Below are 26,744 nucleotides of genomic sequence, written 5' to 3' on the forward strand. Positions count from 1 at the left end.
AATGAAAAGCAATACTGATGTTCCTAAAGAAGAACATTTTCAATATGTGTGTCATAACTGCCACAACATGAATCTGAAACCTGAACTTCTCGGAAAATATGGAACACAACATGAAAATTGTACGCAGACGCTTGCAGAGATGCATTCTGGGATTTACAGGGAGAGTCAGGGAGATGAACACATAGATCAGAGAGCAAACACGAATTTGAGATATGTTGACTGTTAAGACTAGTATGGGGATTTGGACTTTGGCAGGATATATTGCAAGAAGGATCCATAGCTAATTGATGAGACTGGAGATGGAATGGCAAACAAAGGAAAAACACGACCACAGAGATGGAGCAATGAAATCAGTTCATATGCATGCGTCAGATGGATCTGCTATTAAATCCTTACGAAAGAAGAATACGTGAGATGGATCGTGCCAATTTTAGAACCGTCAGCGACAACGACGACATGGGGAAGATTTCATCCAGCAGTGGATCAATAATAATTGGTGACAAAAATGTGCATGCTACTTGTTGGGGCTTTTTTCCCTGTAACTTCTTTGCATGCACGGAACAGAACATGGTTCCCATGTTTCCCATGTTCTGTGATGCGTGGAAGAAAATGCAACGTGCACAAGGAGTGCTCATCTCTGGCCTATTCGCTGCATCGTGCATTGGTAATGAGTACAAAAAAAACCCACGAAGAACACAATACTTCTGGTATCTGCTGAGCTTATAGCATTGACCTGATTTTTATTTTAGTTTTCAAACGTTTTGTTTCATCTTTCCGTCCTTTTCGCCCAATTGTATCCTAATTGTGCCACTGTCATCATGTCACGTGAAAAAGTATCCATCCGTCGCAACGCTTTGTGTTAGAGAATTGCCCACGGAAGTGAATGTCGCAGAGCTACCTGCGATATTCACTTCGATGGCTTCAAGTCACGTGTCATCCATACAACAGAGGGCAGCATTTTCCCACTCACTCCGCATGAGAGTAATGTTCGTCGCGTGACAGTCAAAGCTAATTCTCACGGTTGGAATTTTGTCTAATTAAGTACAAAGCCAAATTCAATATTATAGGGATGGAGGGGGGTTGTAGTCAGTTTTAGCCAGGCTGAGAGCATCACCTCGCTATACTTTAGAACACCGTGAAATCGTCGTAGGCAGCTGACTGGAATTCAAGCCAGGATCATCGTGGGGGCAGCTCAAAGCTCTGACTTTCGGGCCATCTGGTCACATACCCCCCCCCCACGCTGGTTTTGAAATCCAAACAGCATATAAAAACATTGTATCACGTATGAATGTACGCTTTTAGTGGATGTGCACATTTGTGTAAAAATGTAATCAGTAATTCCAGATTAAATGTCAGGATAAAAGTGTCAGCTTCATTGAAATATCTTAAGGTTTATTTTACAGCTAATGCTTAAATTTGCTATGTAGTTAGTTTATTGCAGCGTAAAAGCCACCTTTGATAAGCAAACAAGTTATACTAGGTTAACCTTGATAAAAAACAGTGGTGTGGCAGATAAAATCCCACTGGTCTATTAATTATACTGCATACATTGTTGTTTACTGTGGGTTTATGAGGTATATCCGGCTTGAATTAGTCTCTGTAAGAATGAGTTTTATTTAAAATGACCAGGAATGCCCCCAGTCTCATCAGCTCATGGAAGCTAACCATGGTTGGGCCTGGATAGCACTTGGGCAGATGACACAGCCCCCATATACAAAACGTCACGTGTCGTAGGTATCGTTGGCAGCAGAGGACAGTGCAACAACATCCGTTATACACTCCTCTCTCACCTTCAACCCACACTGACCAGCATGGTGAAATATGGCCACGTATTTCTCACAGCTTGCAAGACATCGGGGGAGTTCCTCATCCAACAATGGATTGATAACATGGGCTCGACATGTAAATGCAGAGCATGGTTATAATCGATCCCCACAGTGGCGGCTCCTGCAAAATCTCTCAGGGGGGGCAAATGTCTGGATGATTGATAAGGATAAGGTCCACCCATGCAATGGATAAATTAACAGCTTAAGCATGTAAAGGCAACTTCACTTCTTTAATATTAATGAAAAATAAAGTGACTCTTACAATACATCTTGTTTGTTTCTATACTCACTATTAAAACAAACCACTCAAGTTTCTTTTATTAAAGATTCCACTAGGTGGCAACAAATTATATTGTTGGATGAAACGTGCTTACGTATGATGACGTAAGCACGTATGATGACGTAAGCACGTTAGGGCGAGCCCTCCCGGAAGCCATAGAGAATGCATTGCAGCGCCCCCGTTCGAAAAAAAACATCTTTGAATGTAAGTCTATGGGACCACTCGGGGCGATTCTCAGCTGGAGGGAAATCGCCCAAAAAGAGGCGGTACTCCACAGAACGTAGCATGACGCTGATTGGACTATATCCAGAGGCACAGTGACGGCTAGCGTGACTCTGTGGTTGAATGACATTGGTGGTGCGTCGCCCAATCGCCCTAATGAAGAAACCGCCCCTGGATCCCCACCCTGACAATGCCTGTTGAGTCTGTGTGTTATTTTCCCCGTGGTGGTCGCGTGGATTTTTCTCCCGGTCCTCTGATGTTTTCCTTCCGAGTTTAGAAAAGTGCGTGTTTTTGTTTCGTGTGCTCGTATACATTCCAAAATCTAATGATATGAGCCACTGCGACGAGCTATCATCATGTGTGGCCAGGTCGCCTCTGAAAAGGAACCCACAGCTCAGTGGGGTTAACCTGGTAAAATAAAAATGTGGTTTTAGTTTCGTTTATGAAACATATTCAGTAAATAGAAATATTTAAATTGTGTGGCAATACAATTTCTGCCATAAATCAAGATGAAGTTTGCCAGCAGTGGATTTATTGCTTCACTAACTTTGTTTAAAAATGAATGTAAACGACGTCATTTGAATATCGCCCTCTAGTGATCGATAAAGGTAAATATATAGCCCACTCCGATTAGCACGGTTGGCTACGTACAGAGCGAACGAAAATCAACATACTGCACATACATGACGAGATGTTTCCATAATGGGCACTATAATATCTGCTCAGTAAAACCCTTTGATATTTGTATTGTTTCAGGTTTAATTTTATAGCTTTGTGAAATTCTATGCAAAACAATTTGGACGCCACTTCTAAAGGAAGGGTTAAAAAACGTTTCCTCGGTATTTTGCGTAAAAAAAGAAGAAGAGACCATCATTGTCAGTGTACAAATGATGTTGTGCAAATGCGCATCTATGGTTTCAAGTCGAATAAAATTAGTTGCATGATCGACGAATGAAAAAGGAACATATCAGAGAAAAATGGAGTACAGGACAGTAGTTCATTTTATTTCACAGTTAATCCATGCGGCATCTTTATTACGATGCTCTAACACGATGCTCTGCATTAGAGCATCGTATTAGAGAGAAGTATTACGACTCTCTATGGGTGCTCTCACGTCCTATTATTTAGGCGGTCACTGCAGCCGTCTGGAACGCTCTTCCTTCCGATATTAGGAAGCCACTGGGGCTATGCATTTTAAAATATAGATTGAAAACCCATTTCTTTAGAACTGATTTTGTGTGTGTAAGTTCCCCCCCCCCGCACCTCCAATTAGCACGGTTGGCTACGTACGGTGCGAATAAAGTTTAACATAAATTTAGGTCCCCTCCCACAGTGTGGAGACAAAGAAAACAATCTGCCGAGAGACGTCTACACACACACAATTAAAGAAGTGCCTGTTTGGTAAATCGAGTGGAAGAGCGCACGCGCACACCGCTGAGCCTTTTGTGTGCGGTCCTCTCCACAATGCCGCAGTCGCAATGCAGCAGTGGCTGCCGCATCAGCGTCGCGAGCAGTGCATGACTGTTGCGTGCGAAGGCGATCCCTTCAGAACGATGCCTGCCATTAATGGGGTGAATAACCCAACAACAAAAAAGAAGCCTTGGCAAAGGGCTGCTGAACAAAAGGTAAAAGGTGCAGCCTTGCAATTGCTTGTTGGCACCACTGCTGGCAGAAGGGCCTCTGGTGAGCTGCTCTCCATGGTATTTAGGCATACTTCCATGGCCAGACGTCTTGAAAGAGGTGAGAGTTACCCAGACTCTACCCCACCACACGTGGCCTGTCGATCGACTCAGTGTGGTCTTCCCACTTGTACTGCTGGGTGAACAACAGCGATAATATCATTAATTTACAAATGTCATAGAGTAGCCCTAATCACACCCTTTAAATGCAACAGAAAATGTGCTAATAATTATTTACACAAGTTATACAAAAAAAAATCTAAAATCTAACATGAAACTAACAACATCTAAAAATAAAAGATCATCTTAAAAAAAAAAGCCCCAGAATTGTTAGCTAGAATAATGGCTACGGCACCGAAGATGCCATCACGACTTCTTTACCACGACCCTCCTCTGGCTCCTGTCCCTTCTCTTTGTCCTCTCCTCGTGCTCCTTCAGGCGTCTCTCGTCCGCCTGCGTGTCTGGCCCTGCCTCGGGCTGCCTCTGTGGCTGCTGGCAAGCGCTGATGCCGGCCAAAATGCCCGGGTGGTCGTGCAGCTGAGAGAAGTCCTTGTAGGGCAACTGGGCACCGTGTGCAACGCTGGAGGGGTGGGACGGATGCCAGGGCTTGTGGGGATCCTCCCCCATGAAGACACTGGCCATCGCAATGTCCATGACTATCAGGCTGTACTTGGCCACGGTGTGCTTGAAGTTGTACTCCACGGTGAGGCAGTAATACGTCCCGCTGTCGTTTGCGTGCAGCACGCGAAACAGGAGCCCTCGCTCCGTTTGCATTATGTTGGAATTGTAAATAACCTGAAATGAAATCCCGTCAGCGTATATGTTAGTGAGCACAACAGAAGTTTAATAGAAAATTATTATCTATATTTATATCTGTGCTGGCCAAATGGCTTGAAGGTCAGAGCGCTGAGTTGGCAACATTGACATTTGTTTTGAATAAAAAAATCTGCCCACGATTAAACGGGGATCTTAAGTGGCAGTTAAACTAAAAAAATCAAAATAAATGTTTGTATTAATAGGTAAGGCTCACGGAGCTATATACCTGGCCACAAATGATAGCTCATGTGGTAATGTATAGCAGCAACAGACTCTAAACGCATGTTTCTAAATTTGGAGGGAAAACCCGGAAGACCCGGAGAAAAATCCACGCGACCACAGGGAGAACATGCAATGTCCAAATGTACAGGCGTCAAGGTCGGGATCAAACTCCTGTATACCAGGCGAGGTAGTTAACATCTAGCCACCATGACGCTGACATTTCTGAATGAAATGTTAGTGTCATTACATGCTGCTGATTGCACAATTGGAATATATTGGGTATTCAAAAAAAAAAAGGTGAACAAAAATTCGTGACTGCAGGAATCCATGCTCACGTAGTTAGAAATCAAATAAAATAACTACGTGACTTTACCGAAAGAACCAAAGAATATACACCATTTTCACCATTGTATTTCGTGCTAAGATTGATTTCTCATTCTTGTCTCTTCAATACAAAGTTTTTAATATAGTCTTTCATCTGGTGTTTAAAATCTAGAAGACAGTGGGCTAAATTCATGGAGCTATTTTGGCAGTAATTGTTCCACCTTTTAGAGGATTGGCCATTGTTGCAATTATTTAGACCCATTGCACATGAATTCAATAGCAGTCGACTCCACACAGAAATGGACACATTTTGCCACTTTTCTTTCATTGTTTTTGCGCTTTCCGACATTTTAGAGAGTAGCAAAATGGAGACAAATGCGCATGCAGGAATTTATGGTGATAAATATATCGAACACAAAGCCAAGGATTATGTTGATAGTGATGTTATTTACGATTGTAGTGATCCTTTGGATGATGATATTATTGTTATTGCTGATGTTTCTTTTGCTGCTGCAGAGTCCTACTGGACAACTGTGAAAATAACTTCATAGCTCATTGGATTCTTCCAGTGTAAATGAAGATTCTGATCAAGATTTAGAAATATTAACTTCACAGGGTGTTTTGCATGAGAGGAAACTGCAATGCCGAGAGAAAAAGAATGTTTCCCATTGGCACTCCCTCAACTGCAGAATTTCGTGTGCAATTCAGCTCGACTCTTTCTGTGAGGTGAATCGTGACAAAAATCTCTTGCGTTAAATTTGGATAGAAAAAAACTTTTTCAGAATGTCTTACTCATGCCAGAATTCTACTAAAGTATGCACACATTCTGCGTGGATCAGGCCTACTCAAGCTTCAAAATGCTTTGGTTGCAAATTTCACTGTTCTTGATTAATTGATGGGTTTTAGGGTGGAAAAAAGCACTCGAAATTTCCTCTGGGTAAAGATATATATAGTTTCGATTTAAAGCTTTCGTGACTGCAGGGATTCATCTTCTTGGATCTTTCGGTAAAATCACGTAAAGGAAAATAATATTAGTTTATTATGTTTAATTTTTATTATTTTATTATTTTCCTTTTATGTGACTTTACCGAAAGAACCAAGAAGATATATATAGTGTTTTACCACCCATTACATAATAGTTGTAAACTGAACTCAGCTGTGCAAAAAAGTGAAATGTCACGATTGAGATGTGCAGTTAAACACGCACCTATTTTTTTTCTTGGTTCTTTCGGTAAAGTCACGTAGAAGGGAAGTAATAAAATAATAAAAATAAAACATAATAAATGTTTTTTATTTTATTTTTATTATTTTATTACTTCCCTTCATAATAAATGTTTTTAATTTTATTTTTATTATTTTATTACTTCCCTTCTACGTGACTTTACCGAAAGAACCAAGAAGATGAATCCCTGCAGTCACGAAAGCTTTAAATCGAAAAATACGCACCTCTTTCTTTCTCTTCGTGTCACGTCGCTGCACAATCCATTTCACAGACACCTGCGCCGATCTGGGCACGCACTCCAAGAACACGCTGCTTCCCTCTACTCCGAACTGCCGAGATTCCACAGCTTCCCTGTATGCTGCGTATAACACCATGGAACTAGTCCACACTTCAAAGATCACATTCGCCAATGTAAATACATTTAATTGTCACGTGTGACTATATGAAAGGTCGACGAGTAGAGGCCGAGCAATATGTGAATTGTTGTTACTGGGAATCGGCAAAAGTGTCGGGCGACCTCCAAACCCAGCTCTTCACTTTACAGTTTGGTAAACCATATCATGATTGTGCCTTCATGCTGTACGTAATAATACTTTGGTAACGAGCACTTACATCTTACATTAAATCCTTTACATTCTGTTAATGGATTGCCATGCCTTATGTCTTGACGCCTTCTCCTCCTGCAAATGTAAAATATATATTTTATTATATATTTCTGTCCCTATGCATTGTACATTTACATCAATGTGATAAACATAATCCTGTTGTTAATGCATGGGTTAATGTACATATATCAATTAATGTTGCCTATTAACACATCCAGTCAATGTGGAAGAGTAGACCAAATTCCTTGTGTAGATCACCCTTAGTGATCTACACCAGCAGTGGTACGAGCAAGCAATTGCACGGCTGGATCTTTACCTTTTATAAAAGTTCGTTATGTAACATTTTTAATTAAAATTATCCGTTGTGTAATGGCGTCAACTGGCGTGTGACATTTCCAAAAAGATAAAGAGTTTTTAATGTTTATTATCTTCATAACATGCACGCCGGGCAAGCATGCAATGTGCGCAGGCACCGTGCACATTATAACGGACTCCACAAAATGCTGGCTATGAAAAGTTGGCCCGCAATTACGCTGCCTCAGCTTTCACAGGTACATCGGAAGGCGCACGGGGGAATGCGCGCGAGCTGCAGCTGCGCAGCACGCGGCCGCGTTGAGGATTCGGACACGCACCGTTTGTTTGTTGGGTAATATCGGGAACACTGCTGTCCATCCCACGCACAGTATGGGTCCCTTGCGAGGCAGCATTCGGCACACGCCTTGCCATAGATGCCACAGTGGTGCAGAGCAAGCTGGGTGATGCCCTTCGCCGAGCTAATGAACAGCTGTTGCTGTGAAAATAAGCGGCCGTGCAGTGTCCTTGTTAAAGACAATTCTTCAGCGCGTGATTGATTTTGTTTTGCGCTTTATTTTTCCCTCAAAAAAGTTAGTGAGATGGCATTGTCTTCTTAGCACGTGCTTCCTGTGGTCATTTACATTGTGCACGTGAGTCAAAATTTGTACGTGATGTGTGATTTTGTGTACCTTTTTCGAAGATATTTTCATGGAGAGAATTGGTGTTGGAACCTGTAATGTAAGCAATTTTACATGGATTCATATATATATCCTGTTCCAGAATATGAAGTGTGTAGAACCTAAACGATTTCATCGAGATACCCACATTCACTCTTACTTTTGCTTGCTTGGAATTAAATTAAAAGACAGAAAGAGGATTGCATGGATTAGAGAATAAACACACGTTAAATACCTCATTCAAACTGCAAAGAAAATTCTGTTATTTTAGCTGGATATGTCACGATAAGAAATTATGGCCCGTTGGTCAAGAATAGCGAAAGTGGCAAGCCAAGGCGTGGAAAGCGTCTGAGAGGACATCGAACGGAGAGATGGAGCGATGAAATTATCTCGCGAGCGGGCGCTGGGTGGATTGTTGCATCGCAGGACGGTGAGGGATGGCGAAAGCTTGGGGAAGCCTTCATCCAGCAGTGGATTGGTCGTGGCTGATCATCAGGATGATTACATTTTCTTTACTGCAACCGAGGGTAATTGATGATTCATTTGTGAAACTGAGTGACACTTACCTTGAAAGCATCTACCTCCTCCAAAAACAACTCCTCGGACAGGCCGTCATGCTTTGGCAAAACTGTTATCTTTTGCACGGTTCCAATGTCTGCAAAACAAAATCGTATTCCATTTAATGGTGCGCAAATTATGGTCATGTTTGTATGCGTTTAGCATCCCTCTGGCATCCAGTGAGGGCAAAATCAAAACAAGGAGTGGGAAGTGTTAATTAGTGACGAGAGAATTCAAATACCTGTTCCGAGAAACAAGACGTCATAAGTGCCATCCCCAGCCACAACTCGGTCGACTGCAATTTTAGTGATCTTGTAGTCTGTGTTTACTCGCATGATCAAGGTCTTCTTGGCGATGGGGTAGATGGGGTTGTACATGAGTGGGTGATTCCGTATGAAATTGGCCACTTCCTCAGGGAAATCTTTGGTGGACTTCAGATAAGGTGTAAATGTTCCTCCTGGGCACTGCAATTGATACATTAGACACAGATTTGATTCTCCAGAGGCAAATCGTGTTGGCTTTTAGAAAGACAACAAATCTGGAATTGGCACATATTTCGATTTAAAGCTTTCGTGAATGCAGGGATTCATCTTCTTGGTTCTTTCGGTAAAGTCACGTAGAATGGAAATAATAAAATAAAATAAAAATTGATTATGCTTTATTTTTATTATTTTATTATTTCCATAATACAATATTTTATAATGTTTTATTTTTATTATTTCCATTTTACGTGACTTTACCGAAAGAACCAAGAAGATTTGCACATATTGTTGCGTACACCATCGATGTGCCTCAGTCACAAGCATCCTCAGTGGAATGTCCGCCAGCGTTGCTAGGTTATCGCTCAAATATTAATGTAAGAGTGGATTTTCAGCTTCAGTCAACGTGTATTTCTAAATCCGTGTGAACTTGTGGAAAAAAATATGCAGGTATAAATAAATCAATGAATTGCACTTAGTGTTCAACATAATTAGCTTCATGCTGGCGGCAATTTGTCTATTTATATATCCATTTTTACCGTTAGGATTTTTATCTTAAACTCTTGCCAAAAAAACAATCCACAGGCAATGATAAAGTAATACAATTACAGCGATTAAACTGGACCGCAGTCATGTTTTTTTTTGCACCATCCATCAACCAATTCAGTCATATGTTTTCCAGAACATTTCATTAAAATATGTGATCCTTTAATGTTGCATGCATCGTGAATCAAATATTTATCAACATCCCAAACCCGTTTTGGAATACTGAGTATTATTATTATTGATGCTTTTTTATTTTAATTAGCTAACATTTTTTTCAAGATTCAGTGCCTTCCCGTTGCTCTGTATAATTTCACTTGTCACATATCATTCGTTCAATGTTTAACCACGGTAGCACATGCTCAAATGGAAATGCGAGGTCATGACTTACTGTTCCGGGCCTTGGGTATGGGATCTTTCCTTGGTATGGAAGCTGCTGATAGCCAGGTCCTTCGACTTGTGCGAAAGGCCCGTTGAACACTTGCCGTGCTTCAGCCATGCTATATATGCAGATAGCAGAACCCTTGAATACAGATCTAACGGAATAAAATAAAATGTATGCGAGATTAAGTATTTTGGAACACTTCATTTACCCTCATTGCATGGACTTTTTTCCCTAAAGGTCTATAGCATTTGAAAAGTACATAGACAATAAGCAATAACATATACAGGGTGCTTTAAAACATGTTAACACTTCTGAGAATGTTTTTTTTTCAGCTCAGAAGAAACAACACCACGAGAAATGTGCCCCCGGGCTCTGGAGACCACCTGGAGAAGATTCCAGGCATGTGTTGACAATGATGGCGAACGAGACTTTTTGAAGCTATTAACGTACATTTGTTGTCATGTTAAAATTTATTTTCCATTCTTTTCCATTAAAAACGATAGTCCCATATACGTGTTAACATTTTTTTAAGCACCCTATATATATTTACCACTCGTAATGGAACAGGCATAGAATGTGAATGTGTTATGTTGACACAAAGTGATACGTACAGTATATGTAATGCATAAAGTGAGACACAAATCAGTTGTTCATTACCCAGCAGTACTGAATAATCCATATATTATGGGCTGCCTCATGTCTTCTGTGTTTAATATGAAAACGTCCTCTGCAATGGAAAGGTACAGGTAGAGGTCGTTTAGCACTTTACTTCAAACACGACTATAACCCATATTACATCATCACTACATAATTTGCATTGCGATAGAACACAACAACAACGTCATCGTCTGAGTTCCCATTAGCACAAGTTGAACCCCGCATGCAACTCCCACGTGACCTGATTCTGCCTTCGATAACTCATATACGATTCTTCTTCAAGATAGAAAGCGTGCGAGGGCTGCATGCTTGAAACCACATTCAGAGGCAGAAAGAGAAGCGAATGGATTAAGGACAGAATTAAAATATTAAGAATGGACATTGGGCTTGCGCAGTACGTGTCACTCGAAGGGACAATGACCGATGGTCAACAATAGTGACAAACGGAATGCGCACGAGAGAGCACGTCCCCTGGGGAGATGGAGCGATGAAATCAGCTCGTGTGCAGGCGCTGGCTGGATTGTTACATCGGGGGGGGGATTGTGATGATGATATCTGCAAAAGGTTTCACTCATTTGATGTGCTTCCCGTGCTGTGGATGTAGGCACGACGACTTACGAAGCTCATCAAAGTGCGTCTCTATGCCTGTGCTGTCCGTTACCGAGCAGACCAGCCTCGCCTTGACAAACGTGCTCCACTTGTTGACCAGGCTGCGCTGACCGCCGGCATCGTTCTGTGAGTAACCGTTCAGGGTCGTTCAGTCATCAGGCTCTCACGGTAAAAGATTCCGCACAAGGGGCAGCGGGTTAATGTAGATAGGCACCTGCATGCTTCACTCTTCACGTGTTATTCCTATCAACAACTTTTATTGATTATTTTGCCGCATGCATTATGTAGTTTTGTGTCAATCAATGGCACATCAGGGGCCACGGTGGCTAGATGTTAACTATCTCGCCTGGTATACAGGAGGTCGTGGGTTCGATCTCGACCATGACGCCTGCTGTACATTTGGAGTTTGCGTGTCTCTCTCCCCGTGGTCGTGTGGATTTTCTCTGGGTCCTCCGGATTTTCCCTCCACATTTGCATTTAGAGTGTATGGCTGCTATAAATTTCCACATGATAAGTAACTTCGTTGAGCTATCATTTGTGGCCAGGTGGCTTCTGAAAACGAGCCATATAGCTCAGTGGGCCACTCCTGGTAAAATGAAATAGTAAAAAAAAGTGTAAATCTTGACTTAAAGCTTTCGTGACTGCAGGAATTCATATTATTTGGCTCTGTTGGTAAAGCCACGTAGATAGAAAAATAATAAAATGAATAAAAATAATAACAATATCACGACGTTTCGATTGCAACACAAGCAATCGTCATCAGGTGAAAAATATAACGAGAGCGCTGCTAAGTCAGGGAGTTATTAAGATTTGAGATGGGTGTAGCCCAATGGTGTTGTTGGTTTTCGTAACCAGGCGGTTGGTAGGCTCTCTATTGATTTTGGTATAGCTGCCATCATTAAGTAGGTCCTGAATTTTGTTATTGTATGTGGTTTTGCCCATGATGACAGTGGCATTGCCCTTGTCGGCTGAGAGGATGACTATGTCATTTCTCTTTTTTAGTTGCGAAAGCTCAAGGCGCTCATCCTTGCTGATGTTGCTCGTAGGTGTCTTAGTGTTTTTGAGGATTGCAGCGATTTCTGATCTGGCCACGTCTGTAGGTGATTCCGACTCTCTGAGTTACATTCACTAACACAGCCACCGTTAGCTGTGTTAGTAAATGGCAGCTTGCCATACTTTTCCACCTCCATGTGGCAATGGCTCTTTCCGAGCTCTCTCCGAGCTTACATTTACAAGCAAATTTCTTACATTGACATGCACATCTCTCACAATACAATGGCCACCCCCACAGCTTCGTTTGTCAAGATTTACTCAATCTTACATTTACATGCAAATTTCATCTCTAGCCCCGCCCACTGACCCTTGTTCAGATATCACTCGCCACTGATGGAACTCATGGTCGAGAATTGAACTTAGGTTGCTGAGTTAATAGTGCTGTGTGCTCACCACCGCACCACCGCTTCACTGAGTATACTGGACCACAATGTAGTGATTGCAAGTTTTAACATGTGTTAATGCTGCCAAAAGGTGGCGACTGGAGCTTGAGTTTTGAATATGCTTATGTGCTAATAGATCTCAGTTGACCATGTCATCAGGTAACTTGAAAAGAAATGCCTGCAAAGTAAAATTCTATAGGAAAATTGGTGGATGTCTGAACGACAGCTATTCTATTGCACTTTTTTTTACAGTAATTCTGTCTTCCTGAGGATTTAAAAAAAAAGTATTATTTAATGTAGAAAGTTGTGGAGAATATTAATTTTCATAAATGTAATTGTCTTAATATTTACAAAGGGCTTGAAAATTAACTTGCAGTGTACTGCATATAGTCACTGATCAGTTTCTAAAAATAACATCCATAAAAAAAATGTAAATCCTTCCTCAGGTTTCTGTTAAATCTGCCTCTTGGGGCCAATTGACAAAGTATATATTCGGTTTCCGCAGTCTAATTATAAGTTTCCTACGGCTGTCTATAAATAGTGCTGCAGTACTAATTAAATGCAATGAGGTATAATTATTTAGTCGTACAATACGTCTGGAAAGTTCACACATTCAAGGAAATAAAACGTCACCAGGCAAATTCTCCCAATGCGAGAAACGGACGTTTTCCCAGTCCCCCCGTGAGCTGATTTCTCTCGGAAAAAGAAATAAAGCTTGTCGTCATTCCTGTCGCTGCTTTCTGGGATCCTTTGGATGGCCAAAAACACCGGCTCTGCAAACACACATGGCCAAGCATTTCACGGCACTCTACAAGTGTGAATAATTAAAGATGGATACAACAAAAATAGCTCTCGCACAGCGCGTGCATTGCGTGAGACGAGTAAATGCTTTTCGCAAAAGTTTTTTTCTTTCTTGACTTCGCTTTTAAAACACACGAGCAACAAACCGTTTAGCCACTTTGAGTTGTACTGGTCAGAGCGTATCGGGGGAAGCCTTCCCATCGTTTTGAAAATGGCTGCGTCAGTGGCCATGAAGTCGGTGTAAACCGCCGAGTAAAGCTCCTCATCTGTTCGCGCAACATCGACGACAAAAAAAACAGAGCAATAGATCACAAGATAAAGCGCTCACTTATTGCAACTGTGACCTCTACTCCATTTAACAACAAAAGGGGATTTTTTTTTTATTCAGGCAGCATGAATGGAGTGATGAGTAGTAAACAGGAATGTTTAGTCAAACGTATAACCTCAACCAGGTCATTGCAGAACTGATGCATGCTATATTATCGTCAAAAAAATTGAATTGGTTGAATAAATATTTACATCTATTGATAGCAATCACGTGTACAGCTCTTTGTTAACACACTGCTTGGAAGACAGTCTCCCCAATGTGGTTTATGGGAATACTTGGCCATAGGTCAACACGCTTGTCAGTGCTGTTGGTGGAGGTCAAGAGCATAGATGTGGAGGCATAGATATACAGTAAAACGATGTAATATGTTGTTACTGCTCTGTACTCTCCACAACATAGCCCTGCAGCCTATAGAAACCTACTGTGCATTGGTCAACCATCCAAGCACTATCCAAGCTAGGCCCTGCTTAGCTTTCTATAACTGATGAAATTGGACACATTGAAGATACTCTGCATAACATTAATATTTAAATGCATGAATTCAAACTGAATATACATTTAAAAAAAATATGTTTATGAAAGTAAATATGGATATGTAGCGATTTGAAAACTGGCTGAACACTGCAGGTTTAAGATAATAACAAAAGTCACACAAAGTTCATATCCATAGCCTGAGAGTAAAATATTCAGCGTTAGAATCGCGTTTTTAATGCTGTCAAATTAAAGGCTTGAAGGTTGCTTGAAGGTTGCATTTTCATGACATAAAAACGATTATTATTATTATTAGGTTGTTGTATTTTATACAGTTTGTGCCTTGCGGGATTGTTGTGAGGTGTGAGATAATTATCCATGATTCTAGATTTGAAGCTTTCGTGACTGCAAGGATTCATACTCTTAGATTTTTTTCGGTAAAGTCACGTAGGTAAAAATAAATCATAAAAATAATAGAAATAATAATTGAAATAAAATTTCGATTTAAAGCTTTCGTGACTGCGTAGAAGGGAAATAATAAAATAATGAAAATAAAACATAATAAAATAAAATAATGTAATAAAAAAAAATAATGTTTTATTTTAATTATTTTATTATTTCCCTTCTACGTGACTTTACCGAAAGAACCAAGAAGATGAAATAAAATGATAAATCACGACGTTTCCGAGGCAACACAAGTCTCCGTCATCAGGTGGGACTGTCACAGCCAGATTTACTGTATCCAGTTATTTCTATTTTTATTTTTATTATTTTTATTTTTTATTATTTATTTTTACCTACGTGACTTTACCGGGAAAAAAAACCTAAGAGTATAATGATCCATAATCATGTTTTTTTGGATTAGATCGGGTAAGTATAAATGTGTCGTTAAACCTGCCACCACACGACACAGCCAATTAGTAAGGTTTGTCACGTAAACAGAACGTGCCAATTCGTTACTAGTACAGCAACACCGGTGTGTTGGAGAGTAAATCCACAACATTTACAATCTGAGTACGACGTTCCGCCCGTAATTACAACTAGCTGCATCAGGCAGCAGTCAGATTTGTGGAGAAATCCTCCTTAAATAGAGGGATAGATGTGATGGCATCACTTGTGAGCCCTTCTTGTGCGAAGGCCAGAGATGATTATGAAATAAAAAAAACGATATGATTGTAACAATTATTGTTATGAATTATTATGAATATCTGTCTATATTTGCTCATGCTTGCCACTCATTAATTTCACCACTAATGACATGTTACTTGTGTTTGGGGTCAATTAGTCCCGCGTGATTAGCAATTACCATGAGTTAAATTCGATTTTTTTTTTACTAATAATGCAGACGAAACGTTTTAAAAACACACGAAAGTATATTTTAAATACGGTACGTGTCCAATTACGTATGTTGTTCTTGTAATACCATGGACAGAGCTAAGTGGAAGTAAGGCCACGATCGCCAATGTCTTTGAGTGAGGACGTGGCACTCATAGAGGGTGAGAGAGAGAGAGAGCTTGTTGTATTTTATACAGTTTGTACCTTGTGTACTTTGTTGCGTGGTGTGAGATAATCTGCAGTGGCAAGGAGATATTCGTTTTCATTACCACAGCCGCAAGGTCACGTAACTTACTTGCCATGAAAGAAATGCTCTCCAGTTTAGGGCTGTAGGAGCATTTCCCCCTCCCAGAGTCTGCCTTCTCGACTGGGATTTTTAGTTCCACGTTCTAAATAAAGAAACGTCACATAAACTATAATGCAGTCAATCACGAATAAATTAACATTACCACGCTTACATTTGCAGTATGGGTTAGCACATGTACATGAGAACTCATACCCCATTGTGTGGTCACCTTTTGCCCGCAATTTGTGTTATCCGCGGGAGCTGTTGGCTTGTTCGTGAAAACTCCCAATTATCTATGGCCCTATTGATCATATTATCTGTAATTATCTATATTTCCCAGAGGATACGTGGAGTATAAATCACGTATTAGAAGATCGCTATATTGGACTCCCAAATCGCCACCGATAAGAAGAGTTGTCCTGCAGCCATGTAGTATTGTGCAGCATAGGCATCTTTTAATTCAACTGGGTGGCACTGTGGTTAGAGCGTGCAGTTCGCAATTGGAAGGTTGCAAGTTCAAATCCCAGTCAGGGGTCGGCTTAGCTGTTTAGCCCTCTCAGATGAATTATGAGCCAACCCCTTTGTGGGAAGTCAACGGTGGTTGTCTTATGGACATTCTCTCCCTACCATGAGAGTAGAATTTTCACCACTCGCGCAGCGCTATAGCACGAGATTAGCACTTCCCCAATACTTTTTTCAGGGGGAAACCATTTTATTTAAGCCACTATTATGTATTTATTTAAATAGAAATGCCTGCTTTCGTGGTTTTATATAAGTTCTGGATTGCCTCTTTGTATAATGTGTGTATTATGTAATGTGACGTTGGCACATCGTTCGTATTGTTAAACATTTTTTTGCACGTTGAAATAACAGAAAGCAAGTCAACGATAATCCACACATTGGCAAAGTTTTGTTTATAAAACTCCTTTATGTGTGCTCGGGTTGTACCATCTACTGTTTAGCATTACGTCCAACGTTTTTGCTCCACGTGCTAGAAGCTTCTTCAGGCACTGTTCCGTTCGAATATTTTACTTTGAGGAACTCAAGAGAAGCTCTCAGCACATGGATGCAAAAAAGCGTCAGACATCATGACGAGCAACGCACCACCGTAAACAACCATGAAAACACATCGCAGAGCGATCTCAAGAGCACAAGGGCGTTCACGCACGCACGCACTAACATTGCTAATAAATACCAAGTCGCTTACCTGTGCAAGAGACGAATGGGTGACGAAAGTACAAATGGGCTGGAAAGCCCCGGTGCCGCAGATGTACAGATGCGTCCTGTTAAATGACTGCACGACTCGTACAAAGTTCCCGCATTCATCCTGTAAAAAAATTCCTCAAAGTGAGGCGCGGTTCTTCAGTGGATATGCAGAGTGCTGCTCGTGCATGCACCTTACTGCATGCAGTTTGCACATGAATGCTTTGCACATCGTACTGGAAGAGTACGTCGCATATCAAACTGCCCTGATCAATTAGCTGCTCATACTAAGTAGTGCATTTATTCATGTTGTGACTTGTTATTTTCTATTTTAAAAAATATCCAAACATAAAGGGTCATTGCCCGAAACATTGTCTGTTATCTACTTTACTTTTATGGCCGTGTTATGGAAGAATGTGTTTAATGTTGTTGTTTGTGCTTGTCCACCACTGACAATGCACTATCAGCAAATAATGTGTCACTTTCAAGATATGTTCACAAATCTGACCTTCTCAAACAAGGTATTCTTTACTATGGGAACCTCATTTGCCAGTAAAAATATGATAATTGGTTCTTTACCCTTCTATCTGGCAACAAAACTGACACCTTTTTACAAGGAGTCATGTTTGCATAGACCGCAATACCTGCAGTCATAATACAAACAAAATAACATAACTCTGATAATGTGCACTGTCCTTGAAGTTGATTGGTCCACACCCGAGACAGCTTTCCTTAGAGCCTAGTCTCACACGGGTTGGACCAGATGACGCCAAAAGGCGCACAACTCAAAGACAATGCACCATCAGAGTATGAGAGCTCGGGGCAAGCATCTACACTATGGGAACCTCATTTGCCAGTAAAAACATGATAATTGGTTCTTTACCCTTCTATCTGGCAACAAAACTGACACCTTTTTACAAGGAGTCATGTTTGCATAGACCGCAATACCTGCAGTCATAATACAAACAAAATAACAAAAGGCGCACAACTCAAGGACAGTGCACATTATCAGAGTTATGTTATTTTGTTTGTATTATGACTGCAGGTATTGCGGTCTATGCAAACATGACTCCTTGTAAAAAGGTGTCAGTTTTGTTGCCAGATAGAAGGGTAAAGAACCAATTATCAAGGTATTCTTTATTAATCTCACACACACTCTAACGTGTTTCTACAGCACCCTCAACAACCGTTTTCCTCATTCGCTCTGGTTTTTTTGTCCAGTGCCCTATTTGTGCACGATCATGTTTTATAAACGTTGACATATCCACCGATCCCACAGTTCCCAGCGAATGGTATCCATGCGACATTGTGCTCAATATGAACGTGTACCGTATATGCATGTAAAGGACAACTTTTTGCTAACAGTACTGCACATCAAAGTCTAAACAGACGAATGCTTACTTGTTTTGTAGTTAGTGATCCATGACACGAATTAAGTTACTGTTATTGCCATACAAATATGGCCCCTCGGGGCAAGGTGGATTTAATGTCCATATTGGCAATCTTTATTACCTTAATCTTAATCCTGTTTTTAACCACTCCTCGTGTATAATAACTGAACAAATATGAATTCAAATCACATATTCCAACTACTGCATCCTATAAAAGCCACAGTGTTTTTTTTTATTAAGAGATCGTCACGTAATGTTGAGTTTGCGCGTAATCAGAGACCCACACATTTGCTTACTTGGGGATTTTTTCCAGCCAGTTTGCATTCTTCTTCCCTCAGTGGCCCAACCGGCCAATGAACCTGAAATGTGTTAACATGTTAATGGCTGTCGACAGCAAGCCACGTCTGCGCAATCGGTAGTCGTTTCTTTTAGTGTCTGTTTCACTTCTCTTTCAGGGAGCGGTTCCCAATGCAGAGGAGCTCTTAAAAGCGGTCATTTTTTTGAAGGTGGTGGTGGACTTTTAGATTGTGAGTAATTGACAGGGACAGTTCACCCATTCAATCTCCCTCTAGATAGATTCAGGCACGGTTAACGATTTGAATATCGCACAATAGACGATCTGGGACCTTAGCAGTAAATCCGTTTTTAGACGCCTTTGATGGTATTTAAAACAAAGCCCGAGCCGATATCAAATAGCTTACTTTGAGAGGCGTCCTGCTGATATTATTCATATCGAGTGAATAGACGTAATCCTTTGCTCCGATATAGATCCTGTCCTTGTCTTCGTCCATCAGAAGGATGTGATAATCCGATGAGCCATGCATTGGGTGCAAGTGCTCTGAAGACTGAGTTGCCAGGAGATCTAAGCGTAGGCAGAACACATTTAAAAAAAATTATTCCTTCTTTCACTCCATTTCTTTTTTTTAAAGATCTCCCAGACGCAAAGCCATGAAACACAGCGTGCGGTGGCAGCTTTTAATACCTCTTGAAAGGCTGCCAAAAAGTTAGCCACCATTTCATGAAAGTGTACTGTTTAAAAAAAAAACCCCCACGACAACACAGGTAACAAGATGCCAAGATAAAAAAAAACAAAGTTAGTCATTATTATCTTGATTTCATTTGTGTAGTAGAATTATGAAACACACTTATGCGAATCATATACACGTTTACGTGATCATACAGACGTGTTATACATTATGATTACCTTACAAATTGAGCAAATAACAATGTTATGGACATGAGTTTGCAACCCTCGCGTAGTATGTAGTCCCACCATGTGTGGACCGAATGATTTAAAGATGAAGCCAGTTTTTTTGTTGTTTAGCCATCCTTTCAAAACATGGAGGGAAAGAATAGCCTGGTGTCAATTCGTGTAGTGCTTCAACTTGACATAGTGTAGGTGGAGTGGTTGGCAAATAACCATGGGAATGGCACCCAAAGGCGCCACTCTGCACTCTTGTGTTTTTTTTTATCGTTCTGTATTGGCGCAGTTAAACCCCTTTGGGCAGAGAAAAAAATATGTGGACACACCACACAAGACCAGACCAACACTGCACACAAGCATAGACAGACCACAGTATGTATGTGCCATTCATCAACATGTTATCCTGTTATTTTTAGTTTGATGGACTAATCCAAAAACACATTGGTTTTCTGGATATACCTACACACCGGTTGTATAGAGTACCGTAATTGTAAAGTGAATGCAGTATACGCGTAATATATGTCCATGCAATGCATCTTGCTGCAATGCAGATACTTGCTATTTGTTTTATTTAAATACATTAGTTATTCCATGGCAGGTACCTGTGAATAAATGGTCCTTGTATACTGTACTAGTGTAACATAATACTGAAGGTATAAAATTCCATCCGGTCACAAAGAGTAAAAAAAAAAGCTTAAAAGGAAAAATGCGTTTCATGTACTTACATCTAGAACCGGCAGAACTTGAATGCAACAAAAGAAGAATATTTGATTGTAAGGTTTATTGTATATCATAAAATGTCTAATCCTCCACCCTCCCAACTCTCATTGATGCAACACTTTTAGCTTTTTCTAATTTTCCAGGTAACCTGTAAAATCATCATCATTTCACACACAGCTCATATATATATCCTCAAGAATTTTATTATAAATAGACAAAGTCCATGAAATGAACCCGAAGAGCAAAATCACTCTCTCACGCCACTGCTGTCGGAAGGGCCTCCACTGGCCAGACATCTCAAAAGAAGTGGGGATACCCACACTTCACCCCACCACATACAACGTGCCAGTCGCCCAACTAAATTAGGTGTTCCCATTTTACTTCTGGGTGAACAGAGGCTGGGGGATTTATGAAGCTCGCCCATTGTTTGTCCTGCCTCACCAGGAGATTGACCCCGCGACCTCTGAATTGCAAGTCCAGGGTGCTAACAATTGCAACGCGGCAGTATCTCAAGGCGCCACGATGGTGAGATGTTAACTCCCTCGCCTGGTATGAAGGAGGTCGTAGGTTCGATCCTGACACTGGCGTCTATATATTTGGAGTTTACATGTTATCCCCGTAGTCGTGTAGATTTTTTTTCAGGTCTTCCGATGTTTCTTTCAACATTTCGAAACATGCGTTTAGAGTATTTAGCTGCAATACATTTCCACGTGATCATCAACTTCGTTGAGCTTTCATTTGTGGCCAGTCGCTCCTGGAAAAAAGAGCTATATATAAAAAAAAATTAAATAGTTTTTACTTAAACAAGTAGTGCAGCAAGAAAGTAATTTAGAAACGTTTAAGAAACACTATATAGCGATAATATTAAACTGTGAAGTGTAAGCCTTTCTAAAAACGACATTGCTTGTGGACCAGTTAAGATGGCTTTGTGAACTAAAGCTTTGTGGTACGCCGGAGTGTTGTGTAAATCCAGTGGGACGATGAGTTTCAATCCAGTGCAGAGATGAATGAAAGGACTTTAATTAACTCTTGTGACCACTGGATAGACTACAGGTTTTACTTGGGTGGTCTCCAGCAGGAGCAGGAGAATCTCTGGCAATTTGGCCAAATGAACGTTAAGTTATTGCAATAGGTAAATAAGCAGCGTGCACTAATGCTTGCACTGTGAGTCATTAGGCATCGAGTATCTAGCAGTTAAACATTGGCCAGCTATTTCACAACGTATGTAACAGTACAATTGGTATATATTTTTTAAAGAAGTAATTTTACAACAAACACGATGGGTTGGAACGGTGGCTCGAATATTAGTGTGCTGTACAAGAAACCCACAGACCTGAGTTTTATTCCCAGCCGGGGTTATTATCATTATTTATTGATATCGGGGATGATGTTCTGGACCCATCATGAACTGACCAGATTTCAGTTTAATTTTATTTAATAGGTATAACCCTGTGAGCCATGCGGCTCTTGACTCGGGTGCAACTGCAACAAAACAAAAACATGAACAAGAAACATCTTAAAGTGACTACACGCAACAGAAAAATCTTGGAAAAAAAAGCAAAGTCTTCCAGATTGGTGAAGTATGGTCGAATAATTCATGTAAACTTACACGTAGTGGGTTGGCCATTCACCAAAAAGTTGATTTGACCATGGCTGATGAAAATAACAAATCGATCATGAGTTATAATCTCTTATTATTTTTGCCTAAAGTATCATCCGATATGGCAGCAACTCATAAGTGCTTCATCCAGAAGTTGCTTGACCATGGGTGATCAGCAGTACAGTATGATATGTTGACAATAGGAACTTAACATTTTTTTTTTATACTTATGAATTGACCCTGTGAAGTGGATTAGTCACATGCAGCGGTACAATTCGTAGCTGTGTTTACCGTGAGAGAATTCGATTTAAGGAAGGGCTGTATATGGCACTTGTTACTTTGGACCGCACTGTGACCTTTTTAGACAAAGGTAGAGCCTTAAGTACCACCATGTTATTTTACAATATCATGTGCTCCTCATACATTTAGAGCCAAGTCGATTGAACAAAGGTATTTTTGTTTTAGCTGCTATTGCTCGATTCTAATGCAAATACGTGCTTTTACATCGTTTCAACTTTCTTTTACTTGTTTAGTTTGTTAATTTCTCAACATCCTCTATACAACGTGGTATTATGCAGTTGAGCACAGGAAATTTCCAAAATGTAATGTAATTATTCATCAAGTACTGTTATTAAGTTATACGTTTCAGTGCGATAGGTCAAGAAAAACCTCAAATTTCGAAATGACAAATTGTATTTTAAAGAAAAGTTATAAAATGTAATGCAATGGCCTTTCTCCCACTGGTGTGAATTCCTCTAGAAAAAAATTAAAGTGCTGGAAAGTGTAAACTCAGAAGGCAATATTTACATTTCATTTATGGAGCTAGGACCTCGAAAATGGACTGCTGTGGATAATAACTTTTTGCAAAGCAGCATTTCACAATTTCATTCATTGCCCTTTACTGTATGAAGCCACATTTTCATCCCGACAAATTCGATTAAAAGTAGACATTAATTCAAACGGTTATCACGTTGTGTCTGTATCTGTGAGTGACATAAGTTCCTCACAGATGTATTATTTCAAGCTCTTTTCATGCCTATTAATTGTTTTAAATGTCTAGCGTGAATGGCGACAATTGAACTGTGGACTTCCTATTTCATGAAAGCCACCACCAGTATTTCCCATTGAATCTTAAAAAAGCAGTTGGTCTTAGAAAGGCATTCCAAACTGGTGGGTTAAAGGAGAGGCGCTTTTTTGACGTTTTGGGGAGTGTGCCAGTGAAGTTTAACGAGGGCACTCTTCGTGAAAGACGTACATTCATTTCACCCGCACGTCCCATTTTTTTCTCTCTTCGCGCGGAATAAAAAAAATACTCCCACAATGGGGACAAAATAACAAGTGCGAGGAGATATTTTTCCAAAGGAGGCTGATTAAGGCCGAATGTTTTCTTCAGCTCAGTCGGTGCTGATCCTACTTAGCCACCTACAGTGCGTAAACCTAAAGTTTCGTGACAAGGAAAGCACAGTTCCTGGATTTCTCTGAACGACTCCAGGAAAACTTGATTGCTTCATTTACCATATAGAGATGCTGTCTCCCCCCACCCACCCACAGTCTCTGTTTGCATATTATAATAATAAAGTACATGTACAGCTCGTTGTTTTTACTTTTAGTTGAATACAAAAATCGTATTTTTTCACATGCGCTAACACTGACAGGAAATCATTGTTCTTCATTTTAAACCATAGCAGTTTTTGTAATTTTTTTTTCACGCGCCCACGACGTGTTTTGCAACAACTCTCTGAGTACGGAAAGAGAAAGATGTTGTACCTTGAAAGGAGAGGCGGATTCTTGGCACCTTCTGCTGTCGAGCCGTACCGCCGGCGCAGACGATAGCCAGCGTGAGGAGCAGCGCGATGCAATCCATTTTCTGACACCTCTGGTTTGATCAGAACACGTTTTAAAAAAAAAGTTACCGCGGTCAGTTTTTTTTCACAGCGCCCACAAACCTCTGGTGGTTAGGGAGCGAAGCAGAATGCTCGGAAACATTGTTACAAAAAAGTGAAATCTGTAACGGAATGCTATTAAAATATTTTTTTTGGGGGGGTGGCGGCTACGGTGAACAGCTGCTAGCGAATTCTAATTCACGTCCTGTCTGAATGGTGATTATTCTGAGCCCCTAATCAGTGCCGCGCACACGCCGCAGCCTGTGACTAAACAGAATACGATCATGCGCTTCTATTTTTACATCTACACAGATCAGTTGACAGCCCCGCAAGATCTAAAAGCAAGACAAACTAAACAGCAGGGCCAGCCCTGAGAGGCGTGCTAATAAGCGTGTGTATATATACAAATATACAACACCTCTACCAATGATATGAGAAAAAAAAATGGTTTTAGAATGTCAACTGCACGATGACACACACAGGCACACGTAATTCCAAAAAAACGACAGAGTTTGGAGGCGTAAAGCAAAAAAAAGTATAACAATAAAAATAATAATAATATACATACCGTGCACATCTTCAAAGTTTAAGGTGCCCCACGGAAAAGCGAATGTTAGTTCATGGTGTGGCTAAACCGCCGGTGGCATTTTCACCTGCTGCATGCAACAAGCGAGCACGACTGTGAACCCAGCGCACACACCACGTGCAAGCCGTCTTCCTCTGTAGCTACGCCTAATCGCACGCTCTCTCCATGGGCTATTATTTTTCTAAAAGAGCACTTTGCGGAGTTTGATGGCGCACAGAAAAAAAAATTGTTTCGTCAAAATTCGTCCGCCGACTCTCCCGGTGGCCACCAACAAACCTGTCTTCTGTGGCTTTTAAGTAAAAGTCTAAATCTACGTTTTTTTGTTGCAAAAGTTTGTCAGAAAAGGCGTCCCTCTTTAGCCCACCTAATACCCCCCTTTTTATATTCAAACGGCGAGTTGATGATTAACCAGCGACGCGGAGGCTTTCCTGCTAGTGTAATGTGTACGCTTGTTTTTTTTTATGACTGTAAAATTTAAACGCGGGGAAAATAACGAAGTGTATACATTTCATGGGAAAACAATGATTCGTCTGTTTATGTCCACGACAATTGTGAGAACTCAGTCTACTGGGTATTTAGTACTAAGCAGATTATTCCACGACTGTAGTCCCTTATTACAACAGGCTGCCTGTCTTGTGTTTTTGACACGGATCAGGTTATCGCGATACATTCGGCCACTTAATCCCACAAACGGGGTGGTTCTCATGCCGATGAGCTTTCTCTAAATCTTGAACGAGTTTCGGTTACTTACCAATCGGCATTCTTCTTCTCGTCTATGCGCTGCCTTTCAGTTTCCACGCCGAACCAGCTTAAGAGATTCATACCGCTTTGACGTTGTACAAGCAAGTGACTTCATATCGCGTGTGTGGCACCAAGAAATGTGTCAGTGACCCAAGGCAACATCCTCCAAGATAGGGGATTCTAGATGGTCATGTTACACGAGTTTTTAGTTTTTGTTGCGGTTTTCAACCTTGAACCATACAGAATTCTAAATGTACCTACAGGGATTTGTGTTTTAATGTAATAAAATACCAAAACACAACCGAATGTCACCTAAATGCTAGGCTTATTTGTAAACTGTCAACAAGTAAAACGAATAATATTTTTTTAAAAATCATATTTCATTGTCATTTGTCGATCTAGTGTTGACAGACGGCTAGCCATCAAGCTTTTGGCTGGCCATCGAAAAAATAAGTCGCTGTATCGCGCACTTTCAGATGCGCTTCTGCAGCTGTCTGGAACGTTCTTCCTTCCGATATTAGGAAGCCACTGGAGCTATGCACTTTTAACTCGATATTGAAAACGCATTTCTGTAGGACTGCCGTCCTTCACATGCCCATCCGATTAGCACGGTTGCCAAACGTACAGTACAAAAAAAGTTCAACATATGTGCATACATAGTGTTGGACGAAGGCCTTTCCGCACTGTGTTGATCATTGGGGTTGTTCGACCATACCTCACGATGCTGGTCAGGGCAGTTTGGTGAGAGAGGGGCCACGGGACCAATATGACGCGAGCCATGGCTGAGAATTTCACTCCTGCCTACCGGTTTCGTAGCGCAGTGCGCTGAGCAAAGTGCCACCACTCTAGCGCAAATAACAAATAACAGAAGATTGAATGTGATACATATTTGCCCCTTTTACAAGGCTTACTGAGAAGCCCCATAAATGCGTAACAATCCTATTATATATGCAATGACTGTATAAGTCCGCCTCCTGTACTTGTTTCTTATGGCCTCAAATGTGTAAATTAAACATATACATTTCATAACAGCTGGTTGTATAACTTGCGCGTACGCAATTGGACGTGCATTTTATACTAATTCCCCATTGCACATTTACTTAAGCCCCACGACTGTGGGAACTACGGAGAGGACATTTTAAATGCAGTTCAGGGCTGGTATACCTTGCAATGTGTGTACAAGTGGCGCTGTTGTTGTCCCTGACCTTGGCACACGGTGGAAACGTGCACGTTCGAATGCGACTTTACAGTCAGTGGATTTCATAAACATTCCACCAGTCCTATGAACTCAAAAGAGAGAAAAAAAGGACTTTGGTCACAATGCTTCTGTGCTTTTTGTGCCTTTGAGGTGGGGGCCGGGG

At 40.8% G+C, this 26,744-nt stretch overlaps 1 protein-coding gene across 3 annotated transcripts in view; it reads right to left on the minus strand.

Annotated features, from left to right (window-relative positions):
* Window positions 1–3,353: 3,353 nt before the first annotated feature.
* Window positions 3,354–26,744, minus strand: part of LOC144934783 (semaphorin-3C-like) — a 61,268-nt gene continuing 37,877 nt past the window's right edge. The window contains exons 1-19 of one of the 3 annotated variants that reach the window (XM_078860927.1): window positions 24,625–24,902; window positions 23,941–24,049; window positions 19,351–19,511; window positions 18,946–19,008; window positions 17,263–17,382; window positions 16,065–16,158; window positions 13,782–13,901; window positions 13,468–13,607; window positions 11,408–11,522; window positions 10,790–10,859; window positions 10,139–10,283; window positions 8,967–9,189; window positions 8,734–8,822; window positions 8,180–8,221; window positions 7,829–7,980; window positions 7,204–7,271; window positions 6,816–6,949; window positions 4,389–4,802; window positions 3,354–4,143 (exon numbers count right to left, since the gene is read on the minus strand). In XM_078860927.1, the coding sequence (XP_078717053.1) occupies window positions 4,087–4,143; window positions 4,389–4,802; window positions 6,816–6,949; window positions 7,204–7,271; window positions 7,829–7,980; window positions 8,180–8,221; window positions 8,734–8,822; window positions 8,967–9,189; window positions 10,139–10,283; window positions 10,790–10,859; window positions 11,408–11,522; window positions 13,468–13,607; window positions 13,782–13,901; window positions 16,065–16,158; window positions 17,263–17,382; window positions 18,946–19,008; window positions 19,351–19,511; window positions 23,941–24,049; window positions 24,625–24,633 (2,325 nt within the window). In that variant the 5' untranslated portion in view covers window positions 24,634–24,902 and the 3' untranslated portion in view covers window positions 3,354–4,086. Of the gene's footprint in view, window positions 4,144–4,388; window positions 4,803–6,815; window positions 6,950–7,203; window positions 7,272–7,828; window positions 7,987–8,179; window positions 8,222–8,733; window positions 8,823–8,966; window positions 9,190–10,138; window positions 10,284–10,789; window positions 10,860–11,407; window positions 11,523–13,467; window positions 13,608–13,781; window positions 13,902–16,064; window positions 16,159–17,262; window positions 17,383–18,945; window positions 19,009–19,350; window positions 19,512–23,940; window positions 24,050–24,624; window positions 24,903–26,744 lie in introns of those variants that run through there. The other 2 variants (XM_078860926.1, XM_078860928.1) reach the window with 2 other exon arrangements.

This window comes from Lampetra fluviatilis, chromosome 11 (assembly GCF_964198595.1).
Source record: "Lampetra fluviatilis chromosome 11, kcLamFluv1.1, whole genome shotgun sequence".
NCBI lineage: Eukaryota > Metazoa > Chordata > Hyperoartia > Petromyzontiformes > Petromyzontidae > Lampetra > Lampetra fluviatilis.